The sequence below is a fragment of the Akanthomyces muscarius genome (genome assembly GCF_028009165.1).
Source record: "Akanthomyces muscarius strain Ve6 chromosome Unknown contig_18, whole genome shotgun sequence".
Taxonomy (NCBI): domain Eukaryota; kingdom Fungi; phylum Ascomycota; class Sordariomycetes; order Hypocreales; family Cordycipitaceae; genus Akanthomyces; species Akanthomyces muscarius.
Window position 1 is genome coordinate 2,042,672 of NW_026611618.1, and position 18,744 is coordinate 2,061,415.

Consider the following 18,744-nt stretch of genomic DNA (forward strand, 5'->3'; position numbering starts at 1 on the left):
TTGACAGCGGTAAACCCATAGAAGCGATGAAGGAAACAAGTCTTTTTTATAAATCAAGCCAATGAAAGAGACAAATAAAAAAATGAAAGCAGAATATAGAGAAAAGGAGATTAGGCAGCGTCGAGGCGGCTCATTCATTCAGATTAAGTCATGGGATTTAGATACAAGTTCTAGTCATTTGCCATGCTAATGTGATGCATCTCTTAGCATCCCCGCGTTTATTCTAGGCAATGCCCAGCTCTCCTCCTATCACGTCCAGCGCTTCCCTCAGCAGCTCCAGGACCTTTTCATCGCCTCCGGCCACCAGCCCCTTTACCAGGAGCGGATACAGCCGCAGGAGGTGCTTCCTGCTCGTGCTCTGCGCGCCGTTGAGCGCCGGGATGGCGTCCGACTCGCTGCGCAAGTCGACCAGCCTGCGCAGCGTCCACAGCAGCTCGCGCCGTTGGCTCACTGGCTGCGGCATCTTGCCTCGCAGCGGCTGGTCGGCCACGTACGCGCGCAAGGCGAGAGCACACCGCAGAATGAAAAACGGCGCCACGGAAGAAGCGATGCGGGCTCGGATGGACATGGAAAGAGAAGCGTCGTCCTTTGCCGCCATGCCCTTTTTCGTTGGCTTTGATTTGGTGATGGGAGGCTGGTCGGCGTGCTCTTCCGCCACGAGGGTAAAGAGCTCCTCAAACGCGACATACGCAATCTTGGTGCGGCATGTCGGGGGGACAAAGACAGTTTGGCCTGTTCGTGTTTCGTAAAGCGCAGAGAGTCCAGCTTCGCTTTCTCCATTGATGATTTCGTAGTCGGCATCCGTGGGTGCATGGATGATGGATGTCTTGAACAGGCTCGATGCAAGCGCTTTTCTGGCCTGGTCAGGGACATCTTCTGCCCCGAGATCCGGTATGATCATGTCTCGCAGATGCTTGAAAGACGCAATGTCAAACTCCTCATCGGCAGCAAAATTAGTCCCTGCTGCAGCGTCATCACAGTCAGCACTCAAGATGCTGTCACCGAGACTTGCAACATTGAACCAAATGTGCTGCGCGGTCTCTTTCGGTACGTGAAGGTCTTTCAGCTGCGGTAAAGTAGCCTCCAAAATAGCAAGAGCAGACGAGGTCGCCACTCTCCACGGTTGGACGGCCTTCGTAGTCAGCGGAAAGCCGTACTTCAATGCAATCGGTTTGCAAAGAGCTACGAGCGCCGTCGCCAGTGATCCGCTGGCGTATATGTCCTTGTCCGCTGCGTGCTTCAGTGCCACTATTTCCAAACAGGATATGCTTGCTCTGGATAGCGCGACAAACGTGCGCTTTGGCTTCTTCTCCCGAGTCGACTCTTGTTCAAATGCCAGGGTCACCAATTTTGAGCCATATGACAGCATAGCAGACGGAATGCCCTCCACATCGGTTCGTATCATTTTTACCGCTGCCATAATTTTCGATTGGAGTTGTGTCAAGTTGTCCAGATCCGATGCAAACGAGCCATACGAGGCCTCCTGGGCCGACAAGTGAAGCAGAGTCAAGATCCGCTCGACTCTCTTGACCGTAAGGTTCTCTTGTATTAGTTGATAGAGCTCTGTCAAAGCCGCGACGTATGCAATCAAGCAGCCTTGATTGTCTTCCCCTTTGCCCTCGCTTACTACAGCCGCCGGTACGCCTCGCGCCCACAGCTCCCATGCCAGGTCAACGGCATCTTCATTGAGGTTTGCTTTCTGTTCCTCATTTGCCTGAGATAGGATAAGGGCTAGCGCTTTGAAGGCTGCGGTATTAATGGCAAGAACTTTGAAGTCGAGCAGGGTTGCGAAATGCGTCAGCAGCTCTTTCCACAGCTCGTTAAACGATGAATGCGCTGTCAGTGCATCGAGGTAGTTTGCTAGAAGAGTGGATATGCCATCGAGGGCAACGACTGAAGTATCATGCCATTCATTGCGGTTGCCGTCGGTTTCATCCTCGCTCGTGGATTCTAACTCATCTTCAAGCGACGACAAAAGTCTAAACAAGACAGACCTGATGCACATGGACCATGCCTCTGGGGTAAGGCGGTCTCCATACGCGTCAAAGATGCGAAGCAATGTCTGTATAGCACTATTGCGAAGTTCAAGTCTGGTATCGGAGCTTACAGCTGTGAGACGCTGCAGTAGCAGCAGCCAGAGCGCCGCTGAGGAGTTTTGATCCTCACTGTTTGAAGCAAGTTTCGCCAGGCTTGTAGAGTCAACGTCTTTCATCAGCTCTTCAGTGATCTCGAGCGACTTTGACCGGCTAGAGAGGAAGTCGGATAATATCCAGAAAAAAGTAACAGTCTAGTTTGCAGTTAGCATAATCCTGAGCGCCGCTTATCTCTTGCGCAGAGTATCTCACCGTCAAAGCAATATTCAAATCATCGTCCTGCGAGCTGAAATTGTACAGAGCATCGACAAGGATCAAGAAGCAGTTATTGGGAAGCGAAGCCAGGAAGTCGGAGCAGATGAGTTGCAGCGAGCCGAATGCGGAACGGACCAGCTTCGATGACCGGGTCCCGATTGGTTTGCTCGACTCTCTTCCCTGTTCTGAGATTGTATCCTTGGCCACAAATACGCTGCCGATGATCTCAAAAGCAACGTCCCAGCCTTCAACTAGGCTCTCGCCATAGTTTTCGAGAATTTGGCGAAGTCCCTCGAGAATAATCCGATGAATTTCCAGATCCGTCGCGTTACCAGCAACAGAGTCCTCTCGTTTCTTTTTTTGTAGTGCTGCCAGAGACTCACGCAAACCGACAAGAAGACGCAACTGAATGGGGCCACGTAGATCCTCTGAAAGACTGGCGGCCATACTGCCAGATTCAAGCATGAATCTAGCCAGAACCTCGGCTGCCCTTGTGCGAACGGGCGCGCTCAACGTTGTTGAATCCAAGGTGGTGCTCAGTTGAGTGACGAGCAAATCCCAGCCGGATTTAGCCGGATCACTGGTAAGTAGCCTTTCAGAATTGATGGATGCGATTTCACCAAGCTTAGCCAAAGCAAACAGGAGTTCTTGGTTGGTGCCGGTAATTGTTTGGTTGGCAAAGCTGAGTGCACGCCTATGGCCCTGGCCAGGCCTTTGGCCGGGCTTGAGAGGCTCTTTTGCTTGCGGCTGTGCTGGAGTGCTGTCGGTAGAGAGCTGTACGGCCAAAAGTCCGCAAATGGCTTGGACCACCTGCGTAAACTGTTCGTCGGGGAAGTCAATTGTACTCTCGAGTAGTCTGGAGGCCGCAGTTTCGACGGAGCGGACTTCGTTACTAAAGTTTGCCATCAAAGAACTGTTTTCACTCTCGCTTCCCTGGTCAGGAGCTCGACTCATGGACGGAGATCTTAGCGAACCCTTGCTCGTAGAGAAGAGGACGAGGTCAGCCTGTTGCAAAGTCTCGAGTATGATGCTCCATGATGTCCCGAGAGTCGGGCCGAGCGCAATACCAAGGTTCAAAAGCGCACGTAGGCAGAGCAGGTTGCGGGTATTCAATGATGCACTGGCCATATCTGCGTTCACTTGACGCTGCTTTTCTGTCGCCTGTGGGCTTTGGAGTGTCTCGACGCTTAAAAGGCCCCTCGCATTGCTCAAAATGGAGGATGCAGGGCTCTCAGGAGCGGCTGCAGGTGTGAGCGGCCGCGACTGCCCGGCATTGAGACAGGCCGTCAAGACATTAGGCGGCACGGCAGACTTTCCCAATGTGGTCAGAAAGGCGTCTCTCGGAGTTGCGAGCTGAAGCAAGCCAGCGACGTGAGCAAACCGTTGGAAAGCTCGAACGAGTCCATGGTAGTACTCTGAATCTAGCGAAGCATAGAGAAAATTGGAGCATGTGGCCAGAATAGCAGGCCAGCACTCGTCGACAATGGAGGAACATATCATGACCTCAGAGTGCAGCGGGTGACTTTCGAGTGTGAGTGGGTTGATAGGAATCGGATTCTTCTTGAATGATGACGATCGTTCTGTCCTGGTTCGAGTGGGATGGTTTTCGGCCTCCAGCTGCTGCGGCTTCGGCGAGTCGCTGTCCAATTCTTGTGGAGAGATCTTACGACGGCCCTTGTTGTCGCCGGAAACTGTAAGCGGGAGAATGAACTTAGCAAGACCATCCGAGAGGGACGAGATGCATGCCAATATCAAGCTGTATACATATGTTTCTGGGATGGGAGGCGGTTCAGTTTTGTCCAGCTGATCAATACAAGGAATACGAATAGTACTCCATCTGGAATTAATGCCAACATGCGATGATTCTGCGCCGGATGTGCCACTCATGATGCCACTAACACCACTGGCTTCCAGAACAGCTTGATCAGAGGCATCCTGGCCGTCACGGTTATCAGAAGCTGGAATTGTAGACTGGTGGCTAAGTCCTATGACGGCAGGTTTTTCTGTGCCCAGTCGAACAAAGATGGCGACAAGTGCTTTGAAGATATCCTTCTGGCCCTCCTTGGCATCATACAGGGCATAGATTTCTCGTATCAGCGAATGCTCCGCAAAGAGGCCGCGGAAGACTTCCATGCATAGAGCTCTCTTCCACAACGACGAATCCTGATCCATCAGATGGGTCAAGATACCGAGGGCCTCGCCACATTCCACTGGCAAGAGGCTGATATGCCGGCGTAGCAAGGTGTACAGGATACGAACCAGTCTGACCGACGTGGAAAAGGTAGGTTTCCCTTTTAAACCACTCACGAGCAGAGGCATCACACGCACTCTCAGCACTTGGACCTGTTCGGGGTGTGCCGCCAATAAGTTGCCGTGGTTGGTGATGACAGATTCGATGAGTTCTAGTCCAAAGGTTTGAGGGAGACCGGCGAAGCGCATGTATTCCGGTCTTTGGTTCTCGGTAAGAAGGCACAAATCATTAAATATCTATCATACGTCAGCACGAAGTTTCAGTTGAGAGTCCACGCTCCTCACTCTGTAGGCATCGAGGGCCGCGGTACGCAGTTGGACTTTGCCATCGGCAGTAGCAGCCTCGCCGACGAATGGTTGATTGGAACCATTTTCTGTGCATGTTAGAACCGCTCATTTCATGCCAACATAGAATGGACATACTGTCTTCTGTGACTACTTTGTCAAAGACGGCTACTACAAGCTGCTGCAGTGTAGCCGCAGACGTGTTGTTGACGATTGCATTTTTGCTGCTCTGCAAAATGAAGCAAATGTTCAGCGTGGTGACGAGCAGCTCGCCTTGTAGCTCTGCGGCATAGTTTTGGAGAAGCGATGGCAGCGCTTGCAAGATTTTTAGCTGAACATCGAGAGCCGCGGAAGAAGCTTGCATCAAGGCCTCGAGAACCTGGTTGAGCTTGGATCGCGGCAGCGCTCTAGCGACAATGAGCCTCTGCAGGCACACGATGGCAATGCTGGTGAACTTGGCATTTTTGGTACCGCAAGCAATAATGAACGGGTTCACGAAACTGGTTCTTTGCGACAGGTCTGGGGTGAGGCTGTCAGTATATACCCGACAGGGGGGGAAGTGGTAGAACTCACGATCAGACACGGCGCTCTCAGAAATGGAACCCAGTTGCTTCAAATCTTCCAGGGACTTTTCAGCAGCCTAAGCATACAAGCGGTTAGCCGAGAAACGCAAATTTGATGCATAATATAAATGGAAAAAAAAAGTTACCTGTCGCAGGTCATTGTGCTTGCGCTTGCTCTCCTGGATGAGATTGGCCAGCTCCGTAGCAAGCAGCTGCGTCGTCATGTTTCCTCCAGCCCCGCAATCTGCTCCGGGACGAGCACGAGCTTAGCAGCTATCATCCATATAACCAAGGCGCAGCAAAGAAGAGAAAATGCCGAATTATGCTAGCTGTCGCGACAATACGGCGTTTGACGTTGAGTTGGCCTCTAACCAAACACGTATGCCGGGTTCCCGCCGCGGTACGTACCTGCCCACCCCACCACAGCTCCAAGCGGCAGAATCCTTGACCGCCCTCGCCGCCTCACACGCGTTGCTGGCAGAAAGATATCTATAGAATGTTTCATTTATAAGTACGAAAAAAGAAAGGCAATCTCACAATTGTGTTTGAGGAACAACTGGCTAATATCTTGTCTATTGGCGATTCTCACCTCTTCGGAGGGATCCCCGCCTCAGCCTCTGGATATGAGGGGGCGCCTAGCGATTGCATGCGACTGATCGTCTCGAAGCCACAAGCCTGGCCACAGCAATTCAGTAAGAGGATATGAAGTGTTTGTATGAGCTTAATGCTGCCTTCGAACTCGAATCAGTCGCTCCTATATATCTAAGGCCAATGCCAATGCAATGGAATCGGAAGAAAACCAGCAAAGACTCAGTCTACCGCACCCCGCGGCCGTTCAGCATTTCTCACGCCTCCAACAATTTTAATGCACACTCAGCTAACGGTTTTCCGTCGGTGGTTTCGTTCCTCGCGGCTCTTTTGCGTAATTTGACAAGTCCTGGCCCCTGTCTCATGCATCTGCCACATGACTCCGCGTCAGGCCTTTCAAGACATCCGATGGTCCCTTTTCAAACCCATTTCCCTGCCCAAAGCCGTTTCTACAAATAATCCGCCATGACGACGCGCAATCTGTTATCCGGTCCCAGTACCTTGTCCTCTGCTACAGCTTGGGGCGCCAATGCCCTTCACTAGTTACAATACCCACTGCGCAAGCTCGCCTTCTACAGCTACATAGAAGGACATCGCGCTCTTCTGGCAGAGGTTATAGCGCATCACCTGGCTACCAAGCCAGCTAACGCTAATATTTTCCCCCAAATAGTGGTGGCGACATGGATTCTTTAATCCATGCATCCCGCCCAAGGAGAAGCTCAACTGTGAGACGGCGACGTATGCATGATTGGAGGAGAACTGTCTCTCTGTTCCTATACCGAAGCTCTATGGCTTTGGCTTATCCACGAATCAAAAGGGTGAGCACATAGGATTTTGGCTCCGTCTCCAAGCCTCGTTGTTCTCATTGTTCCGCTAGTTCACCCATGTTAGTCTTCTTCCCTGGTGGTCGCGCGCTGGCTCCATGAAGCTCAACGATTTTCCCTAGCGGTATTTGGCCTCCAGCTGCCTACACAATATGTCTGCCACGCTTCGAATCGTTTCGCAGCCCCTGATATCGTTTTAAACACTTACTTCCGGGGAAATGCTGTCAGAATCCTGGGATGAGAAGCGCGACGCTGCCCGTCTAACGGTCCTTTTGTGCTGTCCTTGGCTGACGTCCATCGAAGCAATATATTCGTCGACGACGACTGGAATGTCACCCGCATTATTGACCTATAATTCGCCTGCTCATGGCCGGTCGAACTCCTACAAATTCCGCACTAGCTGAGCATTGAGTTTATCAACGATGCTACCCCTACCGACTTTGCGCCCATACACGCAGAAATCCTGGAGCATATCAGACGAGAAGAATCATAGCTGTGCAAGGACCCAGGCACGGAGCCACTGCCATCCATCATGCAACAATCATGGGACAATGGCACATTCTGGGTCGCCTTGGCAATGATGCATCCAGTGTATTTTATGGACATCTTTCATGAGCGTATGTATAATGAGAGACCTTTTTGACTGACCTGATGGTGAGCTCAAAAACGGCGCCTACTTCAGGTCCTGTTCCCGCTTTTTCCTTCGCAACACAAGTAGCATTATCGACCGCAAATTAGACGATCAAAAGAAGTACCTGGGGAGGCTTGCTGATGAATTTACTAATGCCACAGCGTGCTCACCGTGAGTCTAGCTCCGAAGAAAAGTGGCAGTTAATAGCTCGCCTGAACAGGAAGGTAATTTAAGTATCGCGTCGCTGTAACTATCACGTTGCTGTCTATGGCGTGTGGATCTCGGCTAACACACCGTTGACTTTATCACGCCTTGAGCCGTTCTGGCCGATTCAACCATATTTTTGTACGTAATGAGCTCAACAGAAGGCTATCTCCGCAAATTAAGAAGGAGGGAAGAAGATGACCCCAGATATCGCTACCCTGCCAGATCCATATGGCTCCCTAGAGGCCCAAGCAAGCAGGTGTGCGCGATGCATGAGTGAATGGGTGGAAACCATACCATTGATAGTCCCTTTCGCCTAGCTGAGGCCTTGGAATGGATTGTCAAGGCTGGCCGAGCCTCAGGTTTCGGAGTTTCAGCGTCTCATGCAAAGTCGCGACTTGGCCCTCCACTCTGTTCCCCTGCGGGACGCGATTCTCGTTTTTTTCTTCTCGTGACTAACAGAAGGTCACATCTTTTTCTGAGTCTTTCAAGGGGAAATTTTAGTCGCGCCTTTTCAGCCATACGCTCGTGGCGTGTCTGGATTGCCTTTAGGACTGATTGAACAGTCACGGAGACCCGCATCTCAAAAAGAGCCCCGGATTGAAGAATGCGGGAGGCAGCCATATTCCAGCCACTTCTCGTTTAGTAGTCGAGCTCGGATGCTATCTTGGGCATTCTTTGAAAAGCATGCGTTCGTTCTGTCAGAAAGGCGCGCCTTGGCACGGATATGGCGATGGGCCAAATCCTGCTTGCCAAGGCGCCTGATTACCTCTGGCCTGTGGCCTATGGCCCCTCGACGCGCCAAGGCGCCACGCTAGTCAACTCTTCAGCCTCCGAATGCAAAAGGACTTTTGCTTCATATCCGCTTGGCGGGATTTCCAATTCAGCCAAGTAACATTCTCGTGAAGATGTTTTGGCGGAACATGAACAGGCGCTCATGAAATGTTATGTAGCAGAGTCAACACTCGCGCTACCAGGCTCAGAGCTGTTTTCTGATCTGAAAGTTTTTGATGAAATATTATGCAGTCGTTACTAAAAGATTAATGTGGCGTATTATATGCGTCAAGCTGCAAGCTGCAGGCTGCAAGCTGCAATTCGCCTTGTACTACCACACTTCTTGAGCTGCTCAGCTCAGGCAAGATCGAGAGGGTGTGGTGGCGGTCGACTCGGAGAAATGGACAGCTTTGGAAGAGTCGCATACTCATCACGTTATCTCTGTAGCGACGTCTCGCCAGGAGCAAGGGCATTTGCCGCCTGCGGTCGACTTCCTGATTTGGTTTGGCAAGTTGTGAAGCTGACCAGGCTTGCAGATTCTCGCCTCCCGTCGCTTTCACTGGTCCTAGGGTGTATCCTTACATTATGGAAAATCAGGAAGTGCGCTACAGCGGAGTAAAGGCACGCGCGAACAGCTTCGCGTAGTTGTGAGACGTTCGTTGGGTGCCTGCAGAAACATAAATCACATTTAGGGGACGTTTCCCATCTGCAATTGCTCACGATTTCGAACTTTCCCAGCTCTTTCTGTGTGTCACCCTCATGCCTTTTTCGAGGCGACGATAAGCCTTGGCGCCCAGAAATCACCAGCGCCCAGGTGACAGAACTTGCCACACCATTGCTTGCCTGCCCGGACACATGCCGCAAACCAGGCTGCTTCTCAATCGGAGGACTCTCTCTGGGACTTGGGGAAGTTCCGAGCCCTGCCTCCCGACACCCATGATTCGTGGAAACGCTCGTCGTCGCTAGCGCACGTGCGGGGGCTATTTCAAAAACGCCATCTGCTCTGGCGCCGCCATTTTTTTGGCTGTCCGTCACAGACAAAAGTTCGTGGTCGCTGGCGCTGGCCAGCCTGGCCTTGAACACAAGGCTCGTCCAGGGGCCTTCTTTGTTTACCCGTTGGTGGCTTGCCCAGCAGTTGCCACGGGCGTTCAGATCTGGCCAAGCACACTGCGCCGTATCGCCATGCAATGGCCAAGACGGCACAATGCATGCCCAGATGTGGGAAAAGACGTCAAATCCTGTTAAACCCGGGAGCATACATGATTCAATCTATATCAACTCAAAACTAGAAGGCATCTCTTCTTGCAGCGAATTTGACTCGGTTGACGACAAGTAAGCGGCCAGCGAAACGAGATAGACTTTAAAGGAGCGGGGGCGGCTCAGCCAGCGAGATAGTAAAAGGGGGGGCCTCGGCCGGTAGTAACGAGTTGGCAACTAACTAGTTAACTAGTCAGTACTTTTGTCAGGACTGCCTCGTGTGGTGGCTCGAGAAATCAACCACAGGGTGCTAGCTAGCCGCCTCAGCTGACCACCGTCGCAATTCACTAGTTGGCCAGCTGCCTCTGCATTCAGGCTCAGGTAGCAACAGGGCGAGACTCGACGCGTGGGGCTGACACAATCTATGCGATGGGGGAGGGCCTAGCAAAGCAGAGACAACTGGGTGACCTGCTGCATCCTTCAGAACAGCTGATGAGGGCGAGGGAAACCGGCCCCCGGGAGGCGCTACAGTAGATGGTCGTTTGCAAAAGTTCCTGCGGCTAAGCAGTTCCGCCTGCTAGTTTCCCAAGAATTGCGCCACCTAACACTACGGTCAAGATGCTGAGTGGCTGCAACGGGGGTGATGATAGGCAGCGCTAATTGACACCTTATCTGCCAAGCCTAAATTTACCTGGGATACGGACGCTAGCGAGAAAAAAAGCCACCGGAGGACTGCTCTGTTTGGTCGCTTTGTTCCCCCCAAATTGCGGATCCAAGGCCCCTGAGGTTGTCCTTTGCAGGCTTATCCTGCCTCTAGCCCGGGGTCATCTTCAGCACACGACCCTCAAGAGGCCGGGATTGGGTCCTAAATGCGTCCATCATTAGCTGCGTGGAGAGAAAGAGGAGACAGGCGATATGTTCCCGCGAAAGCCAGGCGTAGCCTTGGCCCGTTGCAGAAGGTCAATCAAGAGGCGGGTACCCCCAGGAAAACGCCACCAACTATTGCAAGTTGCTATTACCATGTGGCAATTGTAGAGTAGTGTACAGATTAGTGTTGGTATCTTTTTGCTCCAGCTCCTGGCTTTCCCCCCCGGCTGATACGACAGGATGAGCGAGCGAAGAGGGCTCCTCCGCACGGCCGGTCACGGACTTGGATAAAGACCCGGGGTCCCCCGCTTCACTGGATGGTTTCTCGACGCGCCATTGTAACAATTCCCTTTGTGGTCAATCTCCTTTCCAAGTCTCTACTGTTCTGTATTGGCTTGACATTGACCATGGCTGACTACGCTGAGAAGCGCAGCGAAGTCGCTGGCGCTCATCATGAGCCTCGCGGTGGCATCATCAACGAGAAGGAGGTATGTGACAATCGGCATTGCACCGCTTTTCAAATACATGAGCTAACCCAATCGTTGAAAAGGGCATGCATGAGACTGTCGATATTGATCATGCCGTTGCCGCTGCTGACAACGAGCTTGCCGAGCACGATCTGAACGTCACCGAGGACGATTTGCTCGAGGCCAAGGAGCTCGCTGCCACTTTTACTCTCGAGGGCACCCGCACAGTAAGTACATTCCGTTGCCTAAAAACTCCAGTCATCAGAACTCCCCCCGATTTCTAACACTATTTTACAGCTCATGCTGCAGGTGTACAAGCTGCACCACCGCGATCCCAACTTTCCTCAGACCATTCTGGAGCGAATTGAAGAGTTTCTCCGTAAGCCACCTTCCATGCTTCCGGCCACCGCCATCTCTTGGGGAAAGAGATTCTCCCGCTGACTTTTATTCTTCAACACCGCTAGACAACGAGGATGTGTTTGACAACCCGGAAAAGCACGAGCAGCTGATCGCCGAGATGAAGATTGAGGCGGCGCTCATCACCAACAACTCGCCGTACGCCGAGGTGCGCGCCGTCGTCAGCAACCACGACGACCCGGAGATGCCGTGCTCGACGATCCGCGCCTGGGTCATTGGCATCTTCTTCTCCGTCGCCGTCGCCTTCATCAACGGCTTCTTCGAGATCCGCCAGCCGGCCATCTCCGTCACCGCCAACGTGCCCCAGCTGCTCGCCTACCCGGTCGGCAAGCTCTTTGAAAAGGTGCTCCCGGACATTGGCTTCACGCTCTTTGGCGTCCGCCACAGCCTCAACCCGGGGCCCTTCAACCGCAAGGAGCACATGCTCATCACCATCATGGCCTCCATCTCCAGGTCCTCCCCCTACACAAACTACATCATCTGGATCCAGTACCTGCCGCAGTTCTTCAACCAGACCTGGGCGCTAAGCTTTGGCTACCAGATCCTCATTGCTCTGTCCACCAACTTCATCGGCTACAGCCTGGCGGGCATCTGCCGTCGCTTCCTCGTGTACCCGTCGTACTGCGTCTGGCCGCAGTCGCTCGTCACCATAGCCCTGAATTCCGCCTTCCACGGAGACACGAACCCTGCCGTGGCCGGTCCCTTCAAGACCTTCTGGCGCATGAGCCGTCTCAAGTTCTTCGGCCTCGCCTTTTCCGCCATGTTTGTGTGGTTCTGGTTCCCCAACTACATCTTCCAGGGCCTGGCCTACTTCTCCTGGATGGTCTGGATCGCGCCCGACAATGCCAAGCTGGCCGTCATCACTGGCGGCTTCAGCGGCCTCGGCCTCAACCCTCTGCCCACCTTTGATTGGAACATTGTCACATACCTCTGGGATCCCCTCATGCTGCCGTTCTTCAGTATCGCGAACAACTTTGCCGGCATGGCCATCACCCTGCCCGTCATCGCCGCCATGTACTACAGCAACGTCTGGGGCGCTGCTTACCTTCCCGTCAACTCCAACAAGCCGTATGACCGCTTCGGCAAGCGCTACAACGTCACTAGTATTCTTGATGACCGCGGCATCATGGATATCGAAAAGTACAAGGCCTACTCTCCCCCTTACCTCTCCTCTGCCAACACCGTCGTCTACATGATCTTCTTTGCCGTGTACAGCGCCGTTGTCACCTACGCTGCTCTCTTCCACCGCACGGAGATTATGATGGGCTTCCGCGACTTGTTCAACAGCTTCCGTCCGTCCAAGAGAAAGGAAGTCGAGGAGGGCCGTGTTCTCGACGTCCACAACCGCCTGATGAAGAAGTACAAGGAAGTCCCTGAGTGGTGGTACTTTATCACCCTCGTCTTTGCCGTCGCTGTTGGCTGTGCTGCCATTGCGGTCTACCCCACGTACACCTCTGTCGCTGTCGTCTTTTATGGCGTTATCATGTGTCTTATCTTCGTCGTCCCTGTCGGCATTGTCTACGCGATGACTGGTGTCGAGGTCACCCTTAACGTCCTTGCGGAATTCATCGGTGGCTCCTTTGTCGAGGGCAACGCCCTCGCCATGTGCTTCTTCAAGTCGTACGGCTACGTCACCTGCGCCCATGCCCTGGCCTTTAGCAATGACTTGAAGTTGGCTCACTACGTCAAGATTGCCCCGCGCTTCACCTTCTTCGCGCAAATGGTTCCCAGTCTCGTCACCACCTTTGTCTACATTGGTATTGTCCAGTTCCAGGTCCACCTGAAGGACGTCTGCACCCCTGATGCTCCCTTCCGCTTCTTCTGCCCTGGTGTCAACACCTTCTTCACTGCCGCCGTTCTGTGGGGTACTGTTGGTCCCAAGCGTCTCTGGGGTGTTGGCGGCACTTACACTGTCACCCTCCTCGGCTTCCCTCTTGGTGTTGTCATTGTGCTCCTCTTCTGGCTGGCCGGTAAGAAGTGGCCCAAGAGCGCCTTTGTTCGCAACATTCACCCCGTTGTCATGATGAACGGTGGTTTGTCCTGGGCGCCGTACAACATCTCGCAGATGTGGCCCGCCGTTCCCGTTGCTGCCTTTTCCTGGCTCTTCGTCCGCAAGCGTTTCCTCGGCTTCTGGTCCAAGGTATGTTCCCTCACTTATCAATTCTTCGTTTGCGACACTGTGCTAACGCTTCACTCCAGTACAACTTTGTGCTGTCTGCTGCCTTTTCCGCCGGCATGGCCATATCTGGTCTAATTCAGTTCTTTGGCTTGGCTTACAACGGTACCGAGTTCAACTGGTGGGGAAATGCCATCGTTGGCTCCGGCTGCGACGATGGTGTCTCGTGCCCTCACATGACGCTGGCCAAGGGCGAGTACTTTGGACCTGGGCCCGGAGAATTCTAATGGTCATGAGCCATGAGTAAAATGCATCTTCTTGTTAATGATTTTGAATACCATCAGCGCATGAAAAGTTGGATGAAGTGAGCACGTATATAAACAGTCAGAAATCCAAATTAATCAATCACACAATACCGGTGTATTCACATTGTAACTACTAGCATGAACATCGTAACAGTTAGAGGGTATTTAGATATACCTTCGCAGTCTTCGATCCCTTCTCTCGTTAGTATCACAGAAAGCAAAGTGTCACGCGCAACTTCATGCAATGCTATCTGCGGCATAGGGCAAGAAACGGCCATGGGCGCGCCGCTGAAGCGTGAGGCTATTGAGTAGGTTGCTGCTGATAGGTGGGTGTTAGCTGAGAGACTTGCTTGCGTAGCGGTGCTGACCGTACGTAGCTGGTTGGACGAGGGCTGCGAAAACATCCACGTAACAGAATTCAGTTGCAAATTATCACTCGACTCATATGCCAGCAAGTTTTCCGTAGAAGTAAAGTTCAATTATATCACACTAGAAAGGCTGCGCAGCCTACAAAAAAAGACTTAAAAGAGTAAGAGCTTCACAGGAATCTCCCAGCCGCCATGGCTAAACAGAATAAAAACGAGAAAAAAATACAAAGAAGGATCTTAGGAAAAGGGTCAAAATAATGAACAGCTGGAATAAAGCAAAACAGAAACTTTTAGCACCAGGAAGAGCACCCTTTTTATCGGGAACCAGATTGAGACAAAGCAATCTTCTTCCAGTGGTCGCGCTCAGCTTCGAGCTTAGCAATCTTCTCCTCGAGCTCGTCGAAGCGCACAGCCTTGCGCTCACGCGACTTTCGAGCAGCGAGGGTATTGCGAGCTCGCTTCATAGCGACAACATCGTTGGGGTCTTCGACAATGATAGGAGGCAAAGGCTTATCACGCTTGCGCGCGTTGACACCAGCAGCCGCAGCGTGGCGGCCGCCGCTGGTGGGCGAGCCGCTAGGCTTGCGTCTGTTGTTGCCAGAAGCCCGGCCAGCTGAATCAGAATCTGAAACCTGGTTGGGAGAGTCCTCTGCGTTGCTTGCCTCGGGACCGTTGGAGTCCTGAGGAAACAAGGGGTACCAAGAGTCGCTTGGGTTACCAAAATCAGCAGGCTCAAAACTCGGAGAGACGTCATAGCCATCAAAGTCGGGCGACTCATTGTAGATTGACGGGGAGGTCAAGGCAGTGAGAGCGGCCGAGTTGGGGGCGGACATGAAAGGCTCCTGGACCAAAAGATCCTGGGGCGAGACAGTTCCCAAGTTAGAGGCGGAGCTGGACATGCTGCCGCTGAAGTCAAAGGACGAGGGGATCGCAGGCGAGGAGAAGGCAGTGTTGGAGACTTCACCATCGAAGATGGGAAGGTCGTCCAGGATGACATCTGCCGCGTTCATCATCGTGCCGGATTGGTCTGCGTCACCCACGTTCTGGTTGAATAGAGGAACGGGGGGACGCGCGCTTGAAGACCGTTGGTTCAGGGAAACAGAAGAGGACGGTGCCGAAGAGGCGTAAAACTGATTGTTGTTGGAGACACGTTTGGCGTTGACGGAATATGAAGGATGTCCAAAAGTCTGGAGGAGCTGGGCAACACGCTGGTTTTGGATAGCGGAAGCAGACTTCTCTAAACGATTATTGTATGAGTGACGACGCTGACTGGACAGCGAAACCGAAGACCGATTAGCGTTGCGAGGCGGAGGATTGTCGAACAAGACGAAGTCCTGCTGCGGGCTCTGTGCTGGGCTCAGATGTGGTGTATGCTCGGGTGGTGCCGGCAGGGCGGAAGCTGGTTGGGGAAGCCATGATGGTTGGGGATCCGTGGTGAAGACTGGGAAGTCTTGGCCTGAAATGTTGGCGGTTGTAGGGGAACTGGAGCTGATGCTGTTCAAAGCAGTGCTGTAGTTCAGGTCGACCGAAAGGTGAGCTGAACGGGGTGAAGATTGAGTGGAGTAAATGTTGTTAAAGTCTAAAGACTGAATTTTGGCGGATTCAGAAGGGGAGCTCTCGGAAAAGAGGTGATTTATCGCATCTTGAAGGCGGCCTGAGGCGCGGTGTATCTTGTAATGTGTATGTATAATGTGCGTTTGGGGTGAGGAGAAGAAGAAAAAGAGAAAATGTGGGAAGGAAAACCTGGGGACATTTTGTATTTCTCAGGCACCAACCCTCGTCCAGCGCAGGTCCAGGAGCAGGTACCGGCGGCTGGAGAGGGCTGAGATAGGGCACTAGCAGGGCGCCAGCGTAGACCACTGCAAACCCTGCTAAGCCCATACTGCCGCGCCAGGTACCTCGTCCTGCGCCGATGGTGGAGTCAAAAAATGAGTCACACGCAAAACCGGCTAGACCGCTTTAGGCCTGGCCGCTGCCTCAGCCTGCGCCGGCTTCACCACAGCCCCAGCCTGGTCGACGAAGGTATCCTCGCTCGCCTGCACCAGCATGGGCTCGTCTGCTGCAGAATCCGCAAGGCGCATCCCAAGGCATCGGCGTCGATTTCCTGCCGGCTGCGTCGTCGATTGCTTCAAAACTCGCTGCGTCCGATTCCAACTTTTGCCGACTCTTCTACGGCCCGATGCGTCTTGCGTGGCCTCTGCCCTGCTCTCGTCTGTACATGCACGATAACGAGCCGCCGATCCGCTCCCAGCCCTAACTCTGCGCGACTTTACCTCGAGCCGTCCCAGGGCAAATTAGCTTCTAGCAAATTGTCCCAGTCCTTCAGCAGGGCGAGACGGTAAACGAGTTTCGTACTAGCGACTCCACTCGCAGTTGTGGCCGAAATGGACGGGGCCTTTTTTCATCGAAACCGCCCAAGCGTATGCGTCGTGGACTCGTGGCGCTCTCGTAGTCGTAAGAGTGTGCTTACGAATGAATTCCTCCGAGCAAGGGACGCTCATCAAAGGAATTTGAGACACACGTGTCCAAGTCGTCCACGACGGTCGTTGCGAAACAGCAGTGACAGCTCGTCAGTCTGTTGCGCGTCCCATGAGCGCCGCATCGAGACTTTCATTGGCGGAAGATCAACACCAATTGACGAATTCCATGTCCATCACGCGCGCCCTATGCACGTCGCACGTCGCACGTCGCACGCTCGGCAGCTTCGTTGTCAATTTCTCAGCAATTCTCGGGGACGTGTCACTCTCCGGGCTTCCGTTCTGGGCAACGGCCTGTCAGCCCTCTGCGCGCTAGCAAATCGGTTCGCCCGACTTGCAGTGGACCCGTCGCCTCCTTTGCGAACAATATGCAGGTCGCATGTCTCGAACTAAGGACGAGTCTAATGAGAAGGGTTTACCAGCAAGAAAGTGCTTTGTCCCGTGCGTATTACTCACACTGAGACCTGTCTAGGCGATCTCGTAGGGCTTTGTTACTGCTCTGCTGAGTATACTCAGTATTTGAATCTGTGCCTACGTGCCTTCCGCCTTTGCACATAAGTAGCGCTTTCAATGGACTGAACATCCTCTTTTGTCCAAACCATGGATAATGACTATTTGCCGATATAATGCGGATAGAAATAACTCTTGGAAACTATCTGACTGCCAATATTATCTTAAATCGACCCGAGCCTATGCAAAGCTGCTTCGGGTTTCTAGTATAGGGTAAGCTACGACCCGCGGCTACCTGAATTTCATGTCCTCTTTCAAATTCATAGGTTCAATTCCTACGCAGCACCAATTGGCTTGCTTTACAAAGCTCGCCCAATGTGTCTTCGAGATTTCCAGAAGCTGGGGGTGGAAAAGGGGCAAAACGTCTGGATCCAGTCGTATGCATCGTATGGCATCTTGGCGCACCGGCACGCCTTTTTCCAATGCCTCTCGGGCCATGTTTGTCATTATGAAGGCCTTGCGGTCTGGCTTCTTTCGCCTTTCTATGGAACGCGCTCGCTGCCCCTCTTTGAATTCGTGAAGTGCTGGCCACATCTCCTCTAAATTGGCGTTGAGCTTTTGGTCGGTCTTGTAAAAGGGCCACTTATAAGCAGGGCTGGCATGTATGGTCAGGTTCGGTAAACAAGCGTCCCATGGCCATGGGTCTGGCATACTGCGACTTACAAAAGTTCTACATCTGGGTTTCTGCAGGCTCGGCAAGGAAAGATTGCTGCCGTTCCCGCTCCTCACGATCTCGACGGCGGTCGGACAGAGCCTAAGAAATTCTGCCTCTTCCTCGCTAGCAACTTCTGTCCGACCAGTGCCGGAGCTCTTGAGGGTAATGGAATCACTATCGTTGATAGACATTTTTGCTGTTCATGATGAGATGAGAATCTCTAGCTGGACTTCGCAGACGACCTTTTTATAAGGAACGAAATGGCCGAGCAAACAAACAAACAAAGAGCGAAGAGAAACGTGCGCTGCTTTGACAAAGCTAAGGACAAATGAGGCGCCCAAGATAAAACAGAACGACCCGAGGGAACACCTGACGCTGTTCCTTGTATCAGAATAACCGTGATGCGCGCTGTCTGGCTGGTGTAACAATGAAAGACGAAACTTGTCCGCGCGCGCGAGCATCGTCACTCTCGCCCTGGGGGTTATAAGCCAATAAAGGAAGTAAAAATTCCAAGCAAAGCTGTTACAATGATCCACAACCCAATACGCTACCTTCGCTCAAGGCTCGATCTTGGCCTTGTCCTCTGAGACGCTCGCCTTCGCGGCGGTTGTTTGCAGTGACACTTAATCCAATCACCTTCAGTGCCCGCATATTTTGTCTCCCCCTCCCCGTGACAGTGCCAACAAGGGCCGCCGTCCCTATTCGACTCCAGCTTGATGCTCCCCACGCCGCCGCAAAGCACACACATTGTGGTCTTTTCAACGCGCTGCTCGTGCCACACCATGCCCAGGTCGTGGCAGTTATGGCAGGGCGGCAGCTGCATAAGCGGTAGGTCGACCGCCGGCAGGGCTCTCTGCCGAGGGACAGGTGCCCGCAGGGCGAAATGCGGCGTCGGTAT

General features: G+C 52.9%; 4 protein-coding genes across 5 annotated transcripts; 1 reads left to right on the forward strand and 3 right to left on the reverse strand.

Annotated features, from left to right (window-relative positions):
- Positions 1-223: 223 nt before the first annotated feature.
- LMH87_009141 (uncharacterized protein) lies at positions 224-5,670 on the reverse strand (the record flags this gene model as incomplete). Its single annotated transcript, XM_056202425.1, has 6 exons — positions 224-2,287; positions 2,346-4,835; positions 4,884-4,972; positions 5,022-5,402; positions 5,457-5,523; positions 5,593-5,670. The coding sequence occupies 6 exons, from the start codon at positions 5,668-5,670 to the stop codon at positions 224-226; spliced, it is 5,169 nt and encodes a 1,722-aa protein (XP_056056990.1).
- A 5,178-nt stretch (positions 5,671-10,848) lies between these two features.
- Positions 10,849-13,818, forward strand: LMH87_009142 (uncharacterized protein; the record flags this gene model as incomplete). The annotated part of the gene is made up of 5 exons (XM_056202427.1): positions 10,849-11,019; positions 11,082-11,225; positions 11,296-11,377; positions 11,463-13,555; positions 13,615-13,818. 5 exons carry the CDS (start codon positions 10,849-10,851, stop codon positions 13,816-13,818), a joined length of 2,694 nt encoding a protein of 897 aa, XP_056056991.1.
- A 700-nt stretch (positions 13,819-14,518) lies between these two features.
- On the reverse strand, positions 14,519-15,217 carry LMH87_009143 (uncharacterized protein; the record flags this gene model as incomplete). Of its 2 annotated transcripts, XM_056202428.1 has the most annotated exons (2): positions 14,823-14,836; positions 14,923-15,217. In XM_056202428.1, 2 exons carry the CDS (start codon positions 15,215-15,217, stop codon positions 14,823-14,825), a joined length of 309 nt encoding a protein of 102 aa, XP_056056993.1. The 2 variants fall into 2 exon arrangements, with proteins under 2 accessions (XP_056056992.1, XP_056056993.1); XM_056202429.1 differs by having other exon boundaries at positions 14,519-15,217.
- Positions 15,218-17,422: 2,205 nt separating this feature from the next.
- On the reverse strand, positions 17,423-18,037 carry LMH87_009144 (uncharacterized protein; the record flags this gene model as incomplete). The annotated part of the gene is made up of 2 exons (XM_056202430.1): positions 17,423-17,773; positions 17,855-18,037. 2 exons carry the CDS (start codon positions 18,035-18,037, stop codon positions 17,423-17,425), a joined length of 534 nt encoding a protein of 177 aa, XP_056056994.1.
- Positions 18,038-18,744: the final 707 nt, after the last annotated feature.